We start from the raw sequence: 21,334 nt of genomic DNA, 5'->3' as shown, positions 1-21,334 counted from the left end.
CCCGTCTCTACTAAAAATACAAGAATTAGCTGGGTGTGGTGGTCCCAGCCATTCAGGAGGCTGAGGCAGCAGAATCACTTGAGCCCGGGGAGGCGGAGCTTGCATTGAGCTGAGATCGTGCCACTGCACTCCAGCCTGGGCAACAGAGCCAGACTCCCTCTCAAAAAAAAAAAAAAAAAAAAATTCACAAGATCTTTGGTCATGGTGAATTTCACAGCCTTGAAAGGGCCAAGATCTTTTCTTTTGTGTCTTTCCAGGGAACCTAGCATAGAGTGTGGCTTGCAATAGATGCTTGTCCTGCCATTAGGCTCACCATCCTGTTGAATGGGAGTGACAGTGTAGACTGAGCTGAGCATCGTGTTATTTTCTACTTACTCAGTTACTCAGGTGTTTTTTTTTTTTTTTTTTTGAGACGGAGTCTCGCTCTGTTGCCCAGGCTGGAGTGCAGTGGCCGGATCTCAGCTCACTGCAAGCTCCGCCTCCTGGGTTTATGCCATTCTCCTGCCTCAGCCTCTAGAGTAGCTGGGACTACAGGCGCCCGCCACCTCTCCTGGCTAGTTTTTTGTATTTTTTAGTAGAGATGGGGTTTCACCATGTTAGCCAGGATGGTCTCGATCTCCTGACCTCGTGATCCACCCGTCTCAGCCTCCCAAAGTGCTGGGATTACAGGCTTGAGCCACCGTGCCCGGCCTACTCAGGTGTTTTTATAGACAAAATAGATTTCCTTCTTCTTGGTCCTGCTTTAGGTATTAATGGCCAAAACATTAGCAGGCCACAAGGTGGTTTTATGGCATGTGTTCAGGAGTTCTCAGAGATCTTTTGGAACTGGATACTAAATTTTAGCTTCAAAGATACACAGTTTCTGCTTTGTTGTAAGCACATTATAAAGACCAGTGTAATGCACTTGACTAGAATCTAGGTGTCCTGTGTGAAGTCAGAGGACTCAGCCCAAAGACTCTTGGCATTTATGAATGGTTTAAATAATAAGAACTGGGCTAATCCATATTTGAAGATACTGTTGAATACATTGGCAGGATTAATTTTGTAATTTTTTTGTTTTTTTTTTTTGAGACAGAGTCTTACTCTGTCGCCCAGACTGGAGTGCAGTGGCGTGATCTCAGCTCACTGGAAGCTCCGCCTCCCAGGTTCACGACATTCTCCTGCCTCAGCCTCCCGAGTAGCTGGGATTACAGGTGCCCGCCACCACGCCTGGCTAATTTATTTTTGTATTTTTAGTAGAGAAGGGGTTTCACCGTGTTAGCCAGGATGGTCTCGAACTCCTGACTTTGTGATCTGCCCGCCTCAGCCTCCCAAAGTGCTGGGATTACAGGGGTGACCCACCACGCCTGGCCTAATTTTGTAATTTTATAACATAAATGGAACACATGCTTAAAGATGTTTGTCTTAGCTGTTACTGATCTTTTTTTTTCTTTGTTTTTTGAGATGAAATCTCACTCTGTGGCCCAGGCTGGAGTGCAGGGGTGCAATCTTGGCTCACTGCAACCTCCACCTCCTGAGTTCAAGTGATTCTCCTGCCCCGGCCTCCCAAGTAGCTGGGATTATTGGCACCTACCACCATGCCTGGCTAATTTTTGTATTTTTAGTAGAGAGGATTTCACCCTATTGGCCAGGCTGGTCTTGAACTCCTGACCTCAAATGATCTACCTGCCTCGGCCTCCGAAAGTACTGGGATTATAGATGTGAGCCACTGTACCTGGTGTTTCAGTCTTTTTTTGCATTTGGTTAACTATGTTTTTCAACTTTGTAGAAGTCAGAGTATGAGGAGGGATAAATCATTTAAAAATATTAGAGTATCCAAAGTGTAATCTGTTTTGAGAGAACTGTTTTACCTACCAAGAAAGGCAAATGTTAAAAAACATCCAAACCATATCTGAGGTCATGGTTTTGAAGTCCCTTACGTGTTGGTTGTTATGTGTAATGAGTATAATGAAATGTCGTATTCAACAATGTATGTATTTAATATCCTTGAATCCTTTTAAAATTTACCTTTTGCTTTCCCATTTACTACACTGCATCTTTACTACCTGACCACAAGAACATAACAGTTTCCTGGAAGACTCTCCCCTTTGAAGATTGTTTCTTAGAAGGATCTGATAAGGATTTAATAAAAAATTTTGGGGCCCTCAGGGATGGATGCATCAATGGGTTGATTGATTGATTGATTGAGACAGGGTCTTGTGTCACTCAGGCCAGATCACAGTAGCACAGTCATGGCTCACTATAGCCCCAACCTTCTGGGCTCAAGCAGTTCTTCCACTGCAGGCTCTTGAGTAGTTGGGACTACAGGTGTGTGCCACCACACTTGGCTAATTTTCATATTTTTTGTGGAGATGGGGTTCCACTATGTTGCCCAGGCTGACCTTGAGCTCCTGGGCTCAGGTGTGAGCCACCGCGCCTGGCCAGTGATGGATTTATTTATCAGACTATTGTTTATTCATTGTACATTTTTTTTAAGTATAAATAAACCAGAACTATTTTGTAATATTTATTAATACGGATTTATTAAAATGGGTTTGTGGCATTTTTAACTTCAGGAATGCCTGAACTAGATGAATACACCATGGAGAGGGTCCTAGAGGAATTTGAGCAGCGATGCTACGACAATATGAATCATGCCATAGAGACTGAGGAAGGCCTGGGGATCGAATATGACGAAGATGTTGTCTGTGATGTCTGCCAGTCCCCTGACGGTGAGGATGGCAATGAGATGGTGTTCTGTGACAAATGCAACATCTGTGTGCACCAGGTATGTGGGGCAGGGAGGCCAGAACGAAGAAACCTGGGACATGAGCCTGTCTGCTGTGGGAGTGTATGCCTGGAGTCCAGGATTCTTCCTCTGAATGGGGTCTGTTTTTCTACAATTTAAAGAAATGTGCCCTATAGACTTTCTTTTTCCCTGGTAGGTTCTTACAGTGATTGAAATATATCCTCTGCTTTTGCAGCCAGAAGGATAGCACCCTCTGTGGAAATCGTCTTTCTTCACATAGTGTTTTATTCTTATCCATAGAAGTCAAGTTTATTTAAAAAGAATGTATGAGCCCCCTCTGTCCTACCGTAATGCCTAAGTTTAGGTATTAAGAACACTGAGAAAACAAACCTTTGAAAAGGTGGTTAGTGTGCTGTATTAGTTTCTTACAGCTGCCCTGTGTAACAGAAACATCACTACAGACTGTGTGTGCTTAAAACAACAAAAATGTATTGTCTTGTGGTTCTGGAGACTAGAAGTCCAGAATTGAGGTGGTGGCAGTGCTGTGCTTCCTCTGAAACATGCAGTTCCTTGCCTCTTTGTAGCTTATGGTGATTTGGGCAATCTTGGGCATTCCTTGGCTTGCGGCTGCCTTCGTCATCATGTGTGTTCTCCCTGTGTCTCTGTCTTCACATGGCGGTCTTCTTCTTAATTTTTTGAGATGGAGTTTCATTCTGTCACCCAGGCTGGAGTGCAGTGGTCCTGGCTCAACCTCTGCCTCCCAGGTTCAAGTGATTCTCCCGCCTCAGCCTCCCGAGTAGCTGGGACTGCAGGAGTGTGCCACCACACCTGGCTAATTTCTTTTTTGTATTTTTAGTAGAGATGGGGTTCACTGTGTTGGCCAGGCTGGTCTCGATCTCCTGACCTTGTGATCCGCCCGCCTTGGCCTCCCAAAGTGCTGGGATTACAGGTGTGAGCCACCGTGCCCGGCCCACATGGCAGTCTTCTTAGAAGGGCACCAGTCGTATTGGACTAGGGACCCACCCTACTTCACAGTGAGCTCATCTTAAATAATTACATCTGCAATGACTATTTCTAAAGAAGGTCACATTTTTAGATATTTGGAGTTAGGACTTCAGCGTGTCTTTTCGAGGACACACTTTGCCTGTCGTGTTTGTGAACATGGGTTAGAGTATAAGCTGAACTGTTAAAGGAGAGGAAAGCAGCCCCTTTTCTTGAAGGCGATTTCCTGCCTTAAAAAAGAGGACAGTAGGTTTTGGTGGTTGCTTGCTTAGATTTCAGGAGGATGGGCGTTTGGTAACTTAAAAAGTTTATGACAATCTCAGTGCCTCTTTTCTTTTTTATTTAGTTTTTAATGCAGTAATGAAGAAATTTGGATTTGGGCGGGGACATGTGCCCACGTATATTCTTAGGATTTAAAAGGCTATCCTGAAGTACTTTCTTTGAATTCACCTGTTGATGCTGAGATTTAAAGCACACTTAAAAGAAAGACTTGTATGGAATAGGTGCTTGGTGACTTCTTGGGAAGAAGCAGCACGTTTGCTCCATGAAGTTCTTGATTACCCTTTGCTTCATAATTTGTGACTTCTTAGGCTTTCCCTCTGTCTGAAGACCTCCCCAGCTGTGGCCCAGTCCTGGTTCTTTGACAGGGAGATCTGCGACTCCTGCTTCAGTCATTGCCGTCTGTTGCTCTGGATCTCACACTGTCTGGGAAATCTCCTTACAGTAGTGAGAATTCCTGTGGTGGCTTTGTTCTGTGACATGAGCACCCTGGTGACCAGTTGATTTTTGGTTGCTGGTGCTTCTTGTATTTACTTGGCTGACTTCTCAATCTTTTTCTTGTCTTAACTTGCTATTTTTTTTTCCCCATGAAAAATTTTTTTGAAAAAAAGCGTTCTGCTTGAAAACTGGTCAACCCCTGTTTTATCAGTGAGTTAACTGATGTCAGGGCAGGGTTGTGCAAGCTCTCACAGCAGGCGTGTGGCAGAGTTGTAACTTAAGGCTTTTGGATGCCCCCTTCTTCACCTTCTGTTCTTTCTGCCCTATCACCTTGTCTTTTTTCCTCAACATTTACTTCATTTTTCCTTTGAGAAATCCTTCATGGTTTATCTTTAAGGCATACTTTATGTAATCTCCTAAATTAGCTTAGACCTGCTTTTCCAGTAAAAAAAATTCCTTCCCTCAGTTGTGATTGTAGAATATCTGATACAGACCTTTAGTATTTTGAAACCTTTATAGTGTCACTTAACTCTGTTAAAATTTTTTTTCTAGTAAGTCTGCATTGACAGTAGCTTATTCGTGGCCCTGACACAGTGCTCCGAGGCGTCCATCTGAAGTGTGACTTTTCTTTGCTTAACTCTCATCCTTGTGGTTTCCTCTTTGCATCGTCGTGGGATTCAGATTGCATAGTGGCTGTGTTTTTTCTGTCTGAAGAATTAGAGCTATGCTACTGTGACTCTCGACTTCCTGACTTCCAGGTCATTTAAGGACAAAGTTCTGAACAGTTGGGGTTTTAAAGGGCTCTCTGAATATGCTCCTGGTACCATCGTGGTTTTTATTTATTCACTTACTTAACATTAACCTTTTTTGTCTTTGAACTGTCTTAATTACTTTAGTTGTAAAAGCCTTGATTTCTGTAGTTTATGCCATCTTGTGTAATTTTGCCATCTTGTACAAAACAGGCTTTGTTTTATTTTTTAATTTAAATTATTTTTTGTCTCCATTTCTGAAAGGCTGAATTTGTTTTAAATATCAGCTAAGGAGACGACATTCTCTCTGTGTAAAAGGTCTTCTTTTTCTGCCCTGTCGTGTCCACTGGGAGAGTACTGGGATCTAGTTGGTGTGGAGTTTGCTTAGCCTAGGGAGTGTGCTTGCTTCTCTCCCGTTCCCATTGCCATCTCATTCAGCAGCTTTGGGAGATTCTCTCAACTGCTGTGTGCTTTTTCTCCACACTCTGTATCCCACCTCTGTCAGGAAAGTAGAGGAATAGCTTCTCTCACGGAGCCCTGTGGAGTGTTTCGAGGACTTACTGCTCAATATTTAGAAACTTGGTATGGATGGGTTTCTGCGGCAACACAGCAAAGCGGATTTCACATAAACCTTTCTGTCCTCAAGTAGTTTCCAGGACCACCCTCTGCTAAGTAAATATGTATTGTATCAGCAGAGCTCACATACCTCCTAAATGCTACTGTGAGGCTGCCTGGCATTTTTCCTAAGGGGAGAGGATTCATAGCCAGGAAGCTATGGGAGTGTCTCTACTTTGGTGGTAGTTCTGTTAAAATCTTTCTAAGTGTTTTAAAATGAATAGATATAATGGGAAAAATAATATTTTCTCTTTCTCTCTATTCCTCTGGGGTGTGCTGTGGATCACAGGCCTGTTATGGAATCCTCAAGGTACCAGAGGGAAGCTGGCTGTGCCGGACATGTGCCCTGGGGGTTCAGCCAAAATGTCTGCTGTGTCCGAAGAAGGGTGGAGCTATGAAGCCCACGCGTAGCGGAACCAAGTGGGTCCACGTCAGCTGTGCTCTATGGATCCCTGAGGTAAGTGTGGATCTTTTTTGTTGTTTTTACTTTTTTTGAGACAGAGTCTTACTCTGTCATCCAGGCTGGAGTGCGGTGAGCTGGATCATGGCTCAATGCATCCTTGACCTGCTGGGCTCAAGTGATCCTCCCACCTCAGCCTTTTGAGTAGCTAAGATTATAGGCATGTGCTACCAGGCCCAGCTTATTTTTTATTTTTTGTAGTGAAGGGATCTCTCTTTGTTGCCCTGGCTGGTCTCAAACTCCTGGGTTCAAGTGGTCCTCTTTCCTTGGCTTCCCAAAGTGTTGACTCATGCTTCTAATCACTGTGCCTGGTCAAGCATGGTTTTTAATAGCACCTTAGCTCAGAAGATCCTGGCTTTTAACTGGTATTCGGTGGGTGGGTGGAGAACCATGCATAGGCAGCGTTGTAGCTGATGAGTAAAAAGACACCTTTTAATTGCTACCTTTTTCCTTGGGGAAAAAACTGAATCTTAAGCACACTGTCATCTTGTCATGGAATGTCAATTTGTGGAAGTGTTAGCTGGAAGCAGCAGTCACTTGGGACTGTAAGTTGGTGGTGGGCAAACTTCGCCTCACCCTTCCATCACAGTGAGCCTTCCCATCGCGACTCTCGCTCCCGGGAGCAGACCCGCAGCACTTAACCAGCTGTGGCCTGGGCGTGCCATTCCCCAGGGATCAGCTGTATGTCCTGTGTGTGGCAAGCTGTACGTGAGGCACCACCATGGTTAAAAAAAAAACCACTCTTAGTCATACTTTGGTCATTTTTATTTAAACTCTTATTGTGCCTCAACCTTTTTTTTTTTTGAGACGGAGTCTCGCTCTGTCGCCCAGGCGGGAGTGCAGTGGCATGATCTCAGCTCACTGCAAGCTCCACCTCCCGGGTTCACGCCATTCTCCTGCCTCAGCTTCCCAAGTAGCTGGGACTACAGGCGCCCGCCAACACGCCTGGCTAGTTTTTTTGTATTTTTAGTAGAGACAGGGTTTCACTGTGGTCTCGATCTCCTGACCTTGTGATCCACCCGCCTCGGCCTCCCAAAGTGCTGGGATTACAGGCGTGAGCCACCGTGCCTGGCCAGCCTCAACCTTTTAAATTTCAGGTCTGGTCTAATTTATTTCTGGTCTCAGACCTTGACTAACATAATTTGCAATTCAAATTCCAGCATTTTTTGGGTGTGATTTTGGTACATTTTCCTCCCGGGGAAAATCATTTGAGGATGATTTGGATTGAGGTTTCATGATTCGGGTCTTGGTAGCACTGGGTCTCGTGGTTTGGTATTGATGGGATACAATTTGGTGATCCAGGCTGAATGCAGATTAATACCTTATTTATCTTTGTAATTTCCCATCTTGAACGTAGTCATGTTTCAGACTGAAGAAAATGGTTTTCTTTGGCGAGAGATTAAAAACAGGTTATATTTACTTACCCTGTTGTTGACAACCTGTTTGAATATATTTAAGATGGATTTTTAGTCTTGACCGATTTGTCATGGGCTAGAGATTATAGACGGCATTGTCCTGGTACATGAGTGTTTGTCATCAGACGCTCTGGTGAGAAGTGAAAACTCAGTTATCTAAGTGTTTTTCACAAACAGGGATGTCTGTCAGATGGGGACTGGGCTCTGGGCTCAGTTGGCACTGGGGCTGTTCTGAGGCTTTTAAAGTAAGGGTTTGCTTTGTTCCAGGTGAGTGAGTGCCCCTTGCCACTGTCTGGTAGGAGAGATGTAGGAAAGTAATGGATCTTTTAGTTTGTGACATTCATGTTCAGCCTTTGATGACCTGTGCCACCCTGTCTTGCTATTTTCGGACCTTTAGGTGAGCATTGGCAGCCCAGAGAAGATGGAGCCCATCACCAAGGTGTCACATATTCCCAGCAGTCGGTGGGCGCTAGTGTGCAGCCTCTGCAATGAGAAGTTTGGGGCCTCTATACAGGTAATTAGCTTCCTAAGAATGGCTTCATTTTCCTTTCCTGGGTGGTGGGGAGCAAGTGAGGGAAGGCTCTGTGAAGGGTTTGGAGAGGGGACTAGAATCCAGGAAGCAGGTCGAGGCTCCCAAGGGGTGACTCCATCCCCAGTTCGCACACCTTTAACTGTATCCGGTGTAACCAGAACCCAAGCTTTCACAGTCACAGGGTAGTTCAGAAGTTCCCCTGAACTGTGAGGCGGTTCTTGTCTCTCGCTACCCTCTTTCTGCCCAAAGTCTAACGTCGCAGCTTCTTTCCATAGGCCAACGCCTCCTAGGAGTCTTAGTGAGAAGTTCCTTGACATGGCATTTGAGAGTTGGCCACCCTCCCACCTGCAGTCACTGAGTGTAGCTGCAGACCCTGGCCCAGCTCTGTGGTGGCCTCCTGAGATTGCAGGTTTCCGTGGTGCGCGCACAACTGTTAGTAATCAAGGGGACATGCTGATGCATTTGCATTTGGAAAAACAAAGACTCTTTGAACACAGCCTGGGTAGATGGGCATCTGTGAGGAGCTCCTGTGTATGCTGTCAGCTGATTGGAACATCATCTGGATGTCTGATTCTTTATGGCACTTCGTGTGCATGCATGCGTGTGTGTGTGTGTGAGAGAGAGCCTGAGCGAGAGAGTGCATGCACACCTGTGTGTAAACATGTTGCCTGTCTGCTTTTGCATATCCAGGTACAGACAAGCATAGGATGTCTTGAGATAGGGGAATTAAGGAGGGAATATAGATGGCATACTGTTTTTCACATGGTCTAAGACCCTACCTGAGGAGTTCATTTTTAGGTGTCACATTATTGACATCTTGCCAGTCAGGATTAGAGAGACCTGCAGTGCTGTGTGTGGCTGATGGGGGCCCTTCAGGCTAAGTTTGGATCTTTTGGGATGTACCAGCACAGGCCCCAGGCTCTTCTTCCTTGGTTTCCTCATTGAACTCTGGGAGCAGAGGCACTGTTTTGGGATGGCTTCTTTCTCAATGCAGAAAACACAGCAGCTCAGCACAGGCATAAGCTCCAAGAGCATGGTCATACTGTCAGCCATGGGTTTTAAAGAAATGACCTCATTTGGCAAAGTCAGTTTGTATTTTGGCTGATAAATACTTCTTTTGGGAAGGTGGTTTTAAAATTTTTTCTTTTTTCTTTTTTTGAGACAGTCTCACTCTGTCGCCCAGGCTGGAGTGCAGTGGCATGATCTCGGCTCACTGCAACCTCCGCCTCCCGGGTTTAAGCAATTCTCCTGCCTCAGCCTCCTGAGTAGCTAAGGCGCACGCCAGCATGCCCGACCAATTCTCATTTTGTATTTTTGTATCTCATTTTGTATAAGTAGAGATGGGGTTTCACCATGTTGGCCAGGCTGGTCTCGAACTCCTGACCTCATGATCCACCCACCTTGGCCTCCCAAAGTGCTGGAATTACAGGCTTGAGCCACCGTGCCTGGCTATTTTTTTTTTTTTTGAGACGGAGTCTCGCTCTGTCGCCCAGGCTGGGGTGCAGTGGCCGGATCTCAGCTCACTGCAAGCTCCGCCTCCCGGGTTCACGCCATTCTCCTGCCTCAGCCTCCCGAGTAGCTGGGACTACAGGCGCCCGCCACCTCGCCCGGCTAGTTTTTTGTATTTTTTTAGTAGAGACGGGGTTTCACCGTGTTAGCCAGGATGGTCTCGATCTCCTGACCTCGTGATCCGCCCGTCTCGGCCTCCCAAAGTGCTGGGATTACAGGCGTGAGCCACCGCGCCCGGCCAATTTTTTTATTCTTAACAAGCCAAGTGCTTCTACTTTTCTTCTTTATCACTTCGACTGGTATTCAAGAATCCAAAATATAACAGAAATATTTGGAGGGTGGGTCATGAGACAGCTGGTAGGATTTGGCTGGGGACCTTGAAATAGTGGAGATATTTTTGGCATGTGAATACATGACAAACGCCTCTGACCCGAGTTGGATTGGGGAAGGAGGAGGGAAGAGTGGAGCAGGAAGAGAAAAGGGCAGGGAGCTGATGTACTTAAGTGTGTGTGTGTATATGCATGTGTGAGTGTGAGTGTGTGTGAATATGCGTATGTGTGATTATGCGTATGTGTGTGAGCATGCAAATGTGAGTGCGTGTGGGGGTGTGAGTATGCATGTGATCATGCATGTGTATGTGTGATTATGTGTGTGTGTGAGCATGCAAATGTGAGTGCGTGTGGGGGTGTGAGTATGCATGTGATTATGCATGTGTATGTGTGATTATGCGTGTGTGTGAGCATGCAAATGTGAGTGTGTGTGGGGGTGTGAGTATGCATGGGATTATGCATGTGTATGTGTGTATGCATGTGTATTTGGTTATGCATGTGTATGCTGTGAGTATGCATTAATGTGTATTTGAGTATGCGTGTGAATGTATGTGTGTGAATATGCATGTGAGTATGCGTATGTGTGAGTGCATATGTGTGTATGCAAGTGCGTGTATGTGTGAGTATGCATGTGAGTATGCTTGTATGAGTATGCATGTGTGTATGCATGTATGTGTGCATAAAAATGCGTGAGTATGCGTGTGTATACGTGTATGCATGTGTGTATGTGTATGCATGTGTATGTGTGTGAGTATGCATGTGTAAGTATGCGTATGCACGTGTGCACTGGCAGGAAACAGGCTGCAGCAGACCACGTTCCCTGGTGTTCTGAGCGTAGGATTTATGCCCTTTCCTGAGTATGCCAATCCTGGTCCATAATTAATGTTTAAAAGAGGTGGGCGAATGGGATCTTTGTTTCCCTTTTGAAGAGAGATGATATAATGGCTTTTTTGTTGCCATTGACCTCTTTTTCCCAGAACATTAATCTAAAGAAGAGGCCAAAGAAGGCTGATGATTTTTCATATCTTCACAGAATGGATTGATTTTATTAAAAGAATTCCTCTCTGAAATGTCTGCAGCTGTGAAGGCTCTGGTTTACGTTTCTGAAACATCTGTTTGCTGAGTCAACCTGAATGGGAAAACCCAGAGGAAGGCCATTTGGCGTTTTTACAAAGTCCTGTATAAATATTCTGCTGCAGTTCATTTCTCTTTAAGGTTAGAGCGCTTGGGTTAAGTGTAGTTTAAGCCAAACACAGATAGTGTCTCAGTCATCTGTTCCCACTTTTGCTTCCCACTTGGCTGTGTGCTACAAGGGAAGACGCTTTGTCTTCTCATGACAGTGGCCAGGTGTGTGTGTGTGTGTGTGTGTGTGCGCGCGCGCGTGCGTGCGTGTGTGTTCTGCCACCAAAGCTGATTTCACACATTTCTTAGAATTCAGGTTATTTATAGAGAAAACACAGATTTATGTCAGTTCTGTGTGGTTGAGGTGTTTGTAAGGGTGGAATGGTGAAGGGAGCTGGATTTTCTCCTCTTCTCAGTAAAAAAGACCTCATAGTAATGGAAGAAAGCCTGGCTGGCAGCGAGTTTCCTCTTAAATACTGAAATGATTAGGGGGAAATCCTTAGCTCTAGCCTCTGCCATCCGTGGTGATGTGATTCAGGATCTGTTGAATGAGTTGAATTCAACTTCTCAGTTGGCTTGAAGCCACTGAATTCTACAGCTCTGCAGCCCCTGGCATGCCCTGGGGATCACTTGGCCTCACACAATGCAGTGCTGCTTTTCAGGGACTGGCTTCAGTCACCATGAGGAACCACCTTCTAGGGATTTGCTCAGCGAGATCAGTGGCGGAGGAGTGAATCACTTTGCTCCTGCTACACCAGAGACTTGCTGTCTGGATCAAAGGCACTAAATTGTGGCTCTGTTAGGCAGTGAGGGGGAGGTGTTCTTCTGTATAGGTGGCTGACAGCTGGCCTCTAGGTTGACCTCCCTGTGACCCATGGGAAGGGTCTTTCATGGTTCTGCCTCTCTTCAGTGGCCAGGCGCGGCGTGCACAGATCTCAGGGCTCAGAGCCCTCCATGCATCCGGTGAAGCTTCTTCACAAGTGTGAAGACCTTTCCCCACCTTTCCTGTGCTGGATTCCTCGTCTCCTATTCTTCGGGGTTTTTATTCAGTTTCTCCTTGGTGCTGCTTCAAGGAAGTGCACTGTTCATTTTCTCACTTGTGTTGGGACTCTTCCTGGCTGGGGAGTCAGAATGAGGATTTGTGTTCAAACTGTGAGTAGTAGTCATTCTTCCCAAGAAGGTTCTTACTCAAGTTTACACCAAAGAGCTCAAATCCGTAATAAAACGAAAGTGGACTTTGCATATTGAGTACAAATTCTTTTGAATATGATCCTAGTGCCACACCTCCTTCCTCTACACATGTTATTTGTATAATATGTCTGCTTCAAGATGGGATTTGGATGTAGTTACTTTTCCGAGGAAGTTAGGGTTTGGTTGATTAAACCTTTCGTTTGAAGAGGGCCCTTAAATTCCAAGACTTGGCTGGGTGCAGTGGCTCACGCCTGTAATCCCAGCACTTTGGGAGGCTGAGATGGGCGGATCTCTTTTGCCCAAGAGTTGGAGACCAACCTGGGCAACATAGGGAGACCTCATCTCTACAAAAAAATCCCAAGCCTTACCTCTTTTAAAACATGACATGATCTTCCAGGGTTAATCCACGTACAACTTTCCTGTCACAGCACATTCTTGAAGCATGGCTCTTCTCTGTGCGTGTGTACATGGGTGCCTAGCACTGCGGGTCTTCTGCCATGGTTGCTCTATAACGGTCTATTATCATATTCTTTGTGTGTTCTTCCCAGTGCTCTGTGAAGAACTGCCGCACGGCCTTCCATGTGACTTGTGCTTTTGACCGGGGCCTGGAGATGAAGACCATCTTAGCAGAGAATGATGAAGTCAAGTTCAAGTCCTATTGCCCAAAGCACAGCTCACATAGGAAACCTGAGGAGAGTCTTGGCAAGGGGGCTGCACAGGAGAATGGGGCCCCTGAGTGTTCCCCCCGGAATCCGCTGGAGCCCTTTGCCAGCCTTGAGCAGAACCGGGAGGAGGCCCACCGGGTGAGTGTCCGTAAGCAGAAGCTGCAGCAGTTGGAGGATGAGTTCTACACCTTCGTCAACCTGCTGGACGTTGCCAGGGCTCTGCGGCTGCCTGAGGAAGTAGTGGATTTCCTGTACCAGTACTGGAAGCTGAAGAGGAAGGTCAACTTCAACAAGCCCCTGATCACCCCAAAGAAAGACGAAGAGGACAATCTAGCCAAGCGGGAGCAGGATGTCTTGTTTAGGAGGCTGCAGCTGTTCACGCACCTGCGGCAGGACCTGGAGAGGGTAATGATTGACACTGACACCTTATAGTGACTTAGAGAAGAAGATGCAAAGAGGCGAACGCTTGCCCAGAGCAAGAAATGATAGCCAGTCATATACTGTCAGATCCTTGTACACACCACAGCATGAGGTTGTGTTGGTTAAAAATATTTATGGGCTGGTAAACTCATTGTACATATGTGCAAAACTGCCACTGAGTGGGGAGCTTCTTTGTGATTTTTTTTTTTTAAACACTTTCCCATTAATCTTTACTGGTTTATAAGATCAAATGGGGTGTGTGTTCCCTACCCTACCCCCATTCCTTCATTCTAGAGCTAGAGTGAATGAGCCCCAAGAAAATGACCCAAGGAGTTGACTCAGGATTGTTTACAGACTGATTTAGAAAACCAGCATGGATTTCATTTCTAAAGGAGGGGCCAGAGAGGGGAGAATTGCTTGTTGAGTCCGAGGAAACACTAGGTGCTGGTGATGGGCTTGTGAAGGAAGCTAAGACCGGCTGCTCACTGGCCCCGGCTTTGTTTCTTGGGTAATTCACAGGGGAATTCCCGGTACTGTCACGTAGCAGAGCAGGCAGCGGGTGCTGATGTGTGTGCATGAGCTGTATGTACACATGCATCTATCTGTTACAGAAGATACTCCTGGCAGTGAGGTGCTAAGTCAGCACTGAGGGTGTGTGTGGCCCCGTGTCCATCCGTGTCTCTGTTGTGTGTCTGTGTGCAGCTACGGGTGGGATTCCTGGTGCACAGCGGTGTCAGATCTGTCTGAGGAGCCCCAGTCATGCTCCGCACGCTACAGGTGGTGTTTGTCACACTGAGATTGCTGAATGTCGTGGCTGTTGGCTGCCGAGCCTCAGCTGCTGGCACTTCCTTCCGCTGTTTGCTGCTTTTGTGCCTCCCCGACTTTCCATCACCTCTGGAGTCCCGTCTGGAAGTCCCTTCCTGCTACAGGAATAATGAGGAGTGGCCTGCCTCCCCCTTGGGCCTCCTACTCTCTGTAGGTAGTTTCTGGCTGAGGCTTGCTAATTGGGGATGCTTCTTAGAGCATCTTCCACATCAACTCCCCTGGCTGCTGGCTACCGATTAAATTCATTAGTGTGAACGAGGTAGGAGCGAGGTTTTCTGGCCTGAAGCGGTCTGCACTGAAAGGTACCCAAGTAGCCTGAAACAGTTAACACATCTCCCCCAAGCCGCTCGCTTATTAGTGATTCACCTGCCTGGGAGAGACTCTTGACTCATAGATGATTTGAAATGGGAGTGCGGGCAAAGAACAGGGAAAGACCCGGGAAGCACTGGACCAAAAAAGTGCGATCTCATGGAGACCTGCGTAGCCCTGTTAGAGATGGCGTAGAAGTGAAAGTCTTTTAAAGGGAGCATTAGCGATCCTTTTAGTACACAACTGAGTGCCAGCTTATTTGTGATGCCCCTTCTCAGACCAGGTTAGGATTCCTGGGAAGGCGGGGGATTCGGGCCCTGGAGGAGGCAGGAGCCTGGAGCAGGTTTGTGAGGCTTTTGTGCTACCCTACGCCCCCTGGTGGTGAGTGTAAAGAAGACTTTGCCTCTCACAACTACATGTATGTGTGGCATTTTTGTTAGAGATAAGGATTGAGAAGGATAAACTGGAATCCTGGTGAGAAGCCTTTATGCCAGCCCGACACCTGCTGTAATTGGGGTGCATGAGCTGTGGAGTCAGATAGTTGTTGGGAGGGGGAGGACAAGAAGTCTGTTGTTTGGACTGTGTTTGTCTCACAATCACCACAAAATAAAAGTGTAGAAAATGCTTGTGGTGTACTAACTCTTTTCTGTACTTAAGTTACTCAGATTAACATGCACTTCTAATTCTAAACATTTTTTTTGGAGTCATCACTGTCGCTGTTTAAGTAGAACAATGCCAACAATGTATGAGAAACAGGGAATAAATCAGGATTTGTGTGTGTATGTGTGTGGCGTTACTTACATTTACTTTATTAAAAAGCCTAAGGAACTTTAGGGAATTTGTATTCAGTTTATTTTTATTTTTTTGAGACGGAGTCTCACTTTGTTGCCCAGGCTGGAGCGCAGTGGCGCGATCTCAGCTCACTGCAGCCTCCGCCTCCCGGGTTCAAGTGATTCTCCTGCCTCAGCCTCATGAATAGCCGGGATTACAGGCATGTGTCACTATGCCTGGCTAATTTTTGTATTTTTGGTAGAGACCGGGTTTCACCATGTTGGTCAGGTTGGTCTTGAACTCCTGACCTCAAGTGATCCACCCACTGTGGCCTCCCAGAGTGTTGGGATTACAGGCGTGAGCCACTGCACCCAGCCTTAGACTCAGTTTAAAATGGGCTTATTGTCATGAAAAAAATACGCTACCCCAAATTTGCCATGATGCCTGTGATGGTGAAGGCATTAAAAAATTGAAATCTTTGCCTTGCTCAGAAAGTTGCACAGTTATTTGTAATTGTAAACAGTAAGTGTATCAGGGCAGGGGTGACAATAAAAAAACAATCATTACTACCAACTTGTTTTCTCAAGTAAGTTAGTTTTCTATTTAATTCACACAATATCAGCTTGTAGCAGATCCTCAAAAATCATTTAATACATGTGACTACAATCAAGGCATATGATCATTTTCAGACTGACAAATGAGTGGCCATCATTAGAAATGCAGACAACTGATTATGGTGACTGCTCTTCCTTCAAACACACACCTCGGGGCATTGCACACCTGGGTACCAGTTCTGGATCTGGAAGTTAGGTGACAGGAGTAGATTTCAGGAGGGCTTGGGAGCACACAACTTTAAGAAGACAAAGTTGTTGATGTGGTGGGTAGCCATGTCATTCCCAAGGCTGCCACTTCACTCTCATTCCTTTCCCTGAAAATACGCAGTAAACGTGAGTTCAGCAAATGACTATTTATTTAGATAAAGACATGCCACCACTGCACTCTGGCTAGCATTATGGAAAGTGGCCAAGTCCTGGGGGCAGTCCTGTAGTCACTCAGTGGAATGGTCACCTTTGAAAATCTGGTAGTGTCTACAGTGTCCCCTGAAAAAAAGGCACGTTGAACTTTAGTGCTGCAAACAGTTTTGAATTCAAGAAGGCACACTGAAACCACTTTTGGATTTCTTAGAGCAGTGGTCCTCAGGGTGTTGTGTCTGACCCGGAAACTTAGGAATGCAAAGTCATGGGCCCCACCTCCAGAGGGTGGTTCTGTTTTGTGGGTACCCCATGTCCCCTGTTTAGGGACACTGCTCTAGGGGAAAGTGATGATCAGGTTTAAGGTGGTGTGAGAGTGCACCTGGAGATGGTTTAAATGGTTTTTTTCAGATACCTCCTTGCAGGCAGTTGGGAGAAGAGAAAGCAGGGTAGGGAGCTTGGTGCAGCGGGTGCAGTGGGTGCAGGAAGGGACAAGTTGGATGTGTTTTGAGGATGGGAGAACATCAGTCCAGCTCTGCAGGTGGAGGTTGCTGAGCGTTGTCCTACCGGGAGCATAAGGGAAGTCAGGTTTAGAGTCCTCACTACTATAAAGTGGAGTTAGGGCTGGTTTGTTCCAATTGAAAACCATGCCCTTTGCTTTTTGGGTTTACATTTAGATATTTCCCATCAGAGATCATGAGGAATAGGAGTGGGATTTTTCTATGTAGCAGCCATGGTTTGGTCAAAGCTACCAAAATTAAATTTGAATAATATACAAAGTTCAAATTCCCTGGCTTCCCCGTTTTCCATTTTCAAGGATAATTTCAAGTAAGAGAGATATAAGTGTCTCTGTTACACATCTGATTTGAATATGAGAGCAACCTGTCTGCTCCTAAGATGTCAGAATTTGTTTCCATTTTTTATTTCCAGGAGTGAGATTCCTTGTTAGTGTAAAAACGGTTCTGTTTCCTAGAAGTTTTGAATCTGCTATGGATCTAGGTCTGGCCCCTCTTTCTTGAGCTTCACTCTTAATCTCCCCTGGGTAGAACAATATTATCAAAGAGAGTAGTCTGTTAACCACTTCCATTCCCAAGTTGGTGAGAATTTCTATAAAGGACACTGCTTCTTGGATTGAGGGTGTGCAGCTGTCAGAAAACAAAAGAGACTACCTTAACTAGGCTGATTGACATCCGTGTAATATTTACTATGAGACAGGGAGAGTGTTTTTATTCTCAATTCTTTAATTTTAAAATAATTAAGACAGGAAATGTTAGTGACATAAGGGATTGATACAGAAAAAAAGACGGGAAGATCCTGAAAGTGAATTGGTTAGGGGCAGGAGAAGCCTGACTTGGCATTTTCCTGTTGAGGCCAGGAGATTTTACTGTGATGCAAATGGGAAAGCCTGTGTTCGGTCTCTCTTAATGCTTCATGTCCTTTTGCAAATGAGACTGCCTTTAGCACAAGTGGAATTGTTAGGGTTTAGTCTACACTTAGACTACACCAGAGTGCAAAATCTTTTGTGTCTTCACAAGGCTTGTTGATGCTTGTTGATGTCCTCAATGCCAAAAGAAAAGGTTGGTGACCTTTGGACTTTTTTCACTTAAACTAGGGTGATACTACTTTATTGAGTTTATGGGGAAAAATTATAAAGGTGGCAGGGGAAGAGTTTGCTCATAATGGGATTTTTTAGGAAAGTGAAGGCCAGCCTGTAGGAGCTAATGGGAAAGATGTGGTCAGATAAAGACATGCAACCACTCCTGCCAGTGAGATTACTTAGGAAGTCTTGTCTACATATTCCTGAAGAAGGGTTTAATTGTGTATTTGGTGTGCTGTGTCTGACATCTGTGTTTTCAGGCCCATGTAATCTAATCAGGTTGACCAATAGATTTTAGGACTGAAGGATTAAGGGAGTTTAGAGACTAATTCTTTAAATTTTGTATATTGAGTGATGACAGGTGGGGAACAAATCTGAATGTTGATTACTGAGCATACGTTAGGGTTATGTGATCCAAAGCAGTCGCACATCAGATAGGAAGTAGAGCCAACTCTCAGCACTGAGTCTTTTCAGTTACAAGTGAATCAGGAGAGGGCAATACCAGTTTTTCAAGTGATGATACGAAGAACTGGACTGGAGATGTCTAACCAGCACATCATTGGCAAAGCTGGAAATTTCCTAGGCATTTGCACACCTCATAGCAACACGTAAACTACCTGCTAACTCCAGGCCTTTCAGTGAGTTCAGTGTGCAGTTGACAAAGACATTCACTAGGATTCTTGGTAACCATTTGGTCTTCCAGTGGGCCTGGTGCAGGGGGCTCCACTTTGATGACCCTTGGCCCCATGTTGACCTAGTTCAGCCTTCAGAAGATAGTTGATAAAGTACAGCGGAAGTGGCTTCTGAGCTGCTTTAAAGCCATTGGCCATCCAAGTAATAGAAGATATTGATGCAATAATAATCAAAGACTGGCAAGAGGTTGCAAGTTTTGACTTGGACACGAATGGCCTCTGTGCCAGGATGGGTTAGGTGTGGTGGAGGAGGCAGGACTTTTGTACCAGTTCTCTAGGTGTCCCTCCCACTCCTGTGGGTCCCTGACCCTCTTCAGTGTTGCTGCTGCCTATATTCAGGGGTATATGTGGAATCCTTACCGAAATGAGATTAAAGATTGGATGAAATGTTTAAAGTACATATTGATTTCAAGTATCTGTCAAGGCCCTAGTAGGAGTAATTTCTCTTAGGTAAAGAAATTTAAAAAGCACCAAAGTACTGTTATACTGTATTGCTTACTTAGAATCTTTATTCTCTACATTCTAGGTTCGGAACCTCACTTACATGGTGACCCGCAGGGAAAAGATTAAACGGTCTGTGTGCAAAGTCCAGGAACAGATATTCAATCTTTACACTAAGCTTTTGGAGCAAGAAAGAGTTTCAGGTATGCATTAAGCCCTGGTAGGTCAAAGTATAGGGCAGGAGTTTGTAAGCTTTAACACTGTTGAGGAAGAAATAATGATTTCTTAATTTTCTTATAGAAGAATTTAAGAAGCATAGACGTTCATATTTAAAGGCAGTCTTTAATTTGAGGCATCATGTTTAAGGGAAAAAGCTATGAATTTGCCCTCTATAAATATGGGCGGAATCCTATGTTCTCTGCTTACTGAGCAAACACATGAAAGTCTTTGAGTCTCCCCAATTTCTTCATGTGCAAAATGGGGATATCTCAAGCTACCTCTTGGAATTGAGAGACTAAAATGAAACAGTGACTTATAGATGACACAGTACTTGGTAAACACGTCATGGGGGTACCTAACAGGTTTATATTCAGCCATGGGTTCTATCTGTAACATGGTAAATATGGTAAATATCTCTTAAGACTGTACTTAACACAGTTCATTTTTAGATAATGTTTACAGTAGGCTTTTTTGGTGCAGATGGGTTGTTGAATATTTCTGAGATTGCGCACCAAATATTTATTTAGTGTCTTCTATTTTATATTGCCCTGGGCTAGGCAAACAGACAAAGAAAACTAGGGTATATACTTCCTCTACTCTGGAGAACATATCAGTTACTTGGAGATCAAGGGCAAAGATCAAGTTGGGCAGGTTGTTTAACCTCTCTGAGATTCCGTTGATCTTAAAGTTTCTTTTAGAATCAAGACCCCTTAAGTGCGTTTGACTACATTCTGTGATCATAAGCCCCAAAAGTAGGTAGTATAACGATTTCAGAGGAGGAGAGCTGCTGAGTGTGGATCAGGCAGAATTAGGGACCCATGGAGCAGGTAGGTCTTAGACTGGACATCATTGGAAGATAGCGTCTCTCTCCTGCCTTGGACTGCCCTTTAAAGTTATAGCAGCACCATTCTTGGTGCTTGCATTGTGCAATCATAGTTGATTTACTCTTGTTTTTGTGCATTTGTGGCTTTTTGTCACTCCATCTAGATTATTATGGTGCACAGAGACAACGAAGTTGTTATAACCTGTTGCGTTGAAATCCAAATTCTGGTTTCTCTAGCCAATTATGTGCGACTAGAGGGAGCTGGTTCATCTGAAGAAATAAAAAACGGTTTAGGGAGGTTTAAATGATGTTTTTGAAGTGTTAGTTTGAATGCAATAACTTATTGACATCCTTGATATTTTCTTCCCAAGATTAAGTATTTTCCAGGTGAATCAAGTGTATATTATTAGCTGGAACTTGGAGTTTAATTTTTAAGATTTTAAAAATAAATTTTCTAAGTAGGGTGTCATGTAAAAGTAGTTCGATTCAGACTCCCTAAGGTGAGCTCTTTCTTCATGATTCCTACCTGAACACAAATAAGTGAGATCTGTTTAACTCTCTTGGAAGACTGTCTGGTGCAGATCACCGAGCCTACAGCAGCAAATGCCGAGCTGGGATCACTGATGTAAGTTGTGCCTGTGGAGTTATGCCATTGGAGGGCTTTCTGCAACTCTTAAGTCATTATGTAATGAGTGATTCCCTGTAAAAATAAGCCATAAAGAGCATTTTCATCTGGTTTCATTTGAGTTATTTCTCATGGATATTGCAGGCAGGTTTTTGCATTTCATGGCTGAGGTTTTTACTGGGTGAGCGAATGATATTCTTAATAAGGCTGGGAGTAGTTTTGTGGTAACAGAGCTGTAATGTAGATCTGCATTCAGAAATCCTACTATTTCAGAAAAGGAAAACAAATCCTCCTTTCATTCTGAGATAAGAACCATAGGTATGATCAGTTGAAAACATTTATCTTCCTGTAGGATACTGTTGAGTAATGCAGTTGAAACCCTTTAGGGTGCTTTTTTTTCTTTTTCCAGTCCTAGGCTTCAGTTATGTTCTTATTCATGCCTAAAGGCTGTCTCCTGCCTGAAGTAGAGCAGATGGTCATGATTTATGTGTCATTTAGGGTCCGTGGTTTAAACTGTGTGATTCTGAGAGTGGGTAGGGTCATTTGGCTGAGTCCTCAGTGGCAACAGTGCTTATGGGGGGGGGTCATGAGTTGGAGGCTCTCTAGA

The 21,334-nt window shown here is 44.8% G+C and overlaps 1 protein-coding gene across 10 annotated transcripts in view; it reads left to right on the top strand.

Annotated features, from left to right (window-relative positions):
- The window catches only part of LOC105486086 (jade family PHD finger 1), a 68,909-nt gene that overhangs the window by 42,122 nt on the left and 5,453 nt on the right, over positions 1 to 21,334 (top strand). For all 10 annotated transcript variants that reach the window (XM_011748761.2, XM_011748762.2, XM_011748764.3 and 7 more), the window contains exons 6-10: positions 2,556 to 2,767; positions 6,101 to 6,268; positions 8,084 to 8,200; positions 12,918 to 13,439; positions 19,146 to 19,263. In XM_011748761.2, coding sequence (XP_011747063.1) covers positions 2,556 to 2,767; positions 6,101 to 6,268; positions 8,084 to 8,200; positions 12,918 to 13,439; positions 19,146 to 19,263 — 1,137 coding nt within the window. The remainder of the gene's footprint in view (positions 1 to 2,555; positions 2,768 to 6,100; positions 6,269 to 8,083; positions 8,201 to 12,917; positions 13,440 to 19,145; positions 19,264 to 21,334) is intronic.

This window comes from Macaca nemestrina, chromosome 3 (assembly GCF_043159975.1).
Source record: "Macaca nemestrina isolate mMacNem1 chromosome 3, mMacNem.hap1, whole genome shotgun sequence".
In the NCBI taxonomy this organism is placed as follows: Eukaryota; Metazoa; Chordata; class Mammalia; order Primates; family Cercopithecidae; genus Macaca; species Macaca nemestrina.
This window is presented reverse-complemented; position numbering and strand designations above follow the sequence as displayed.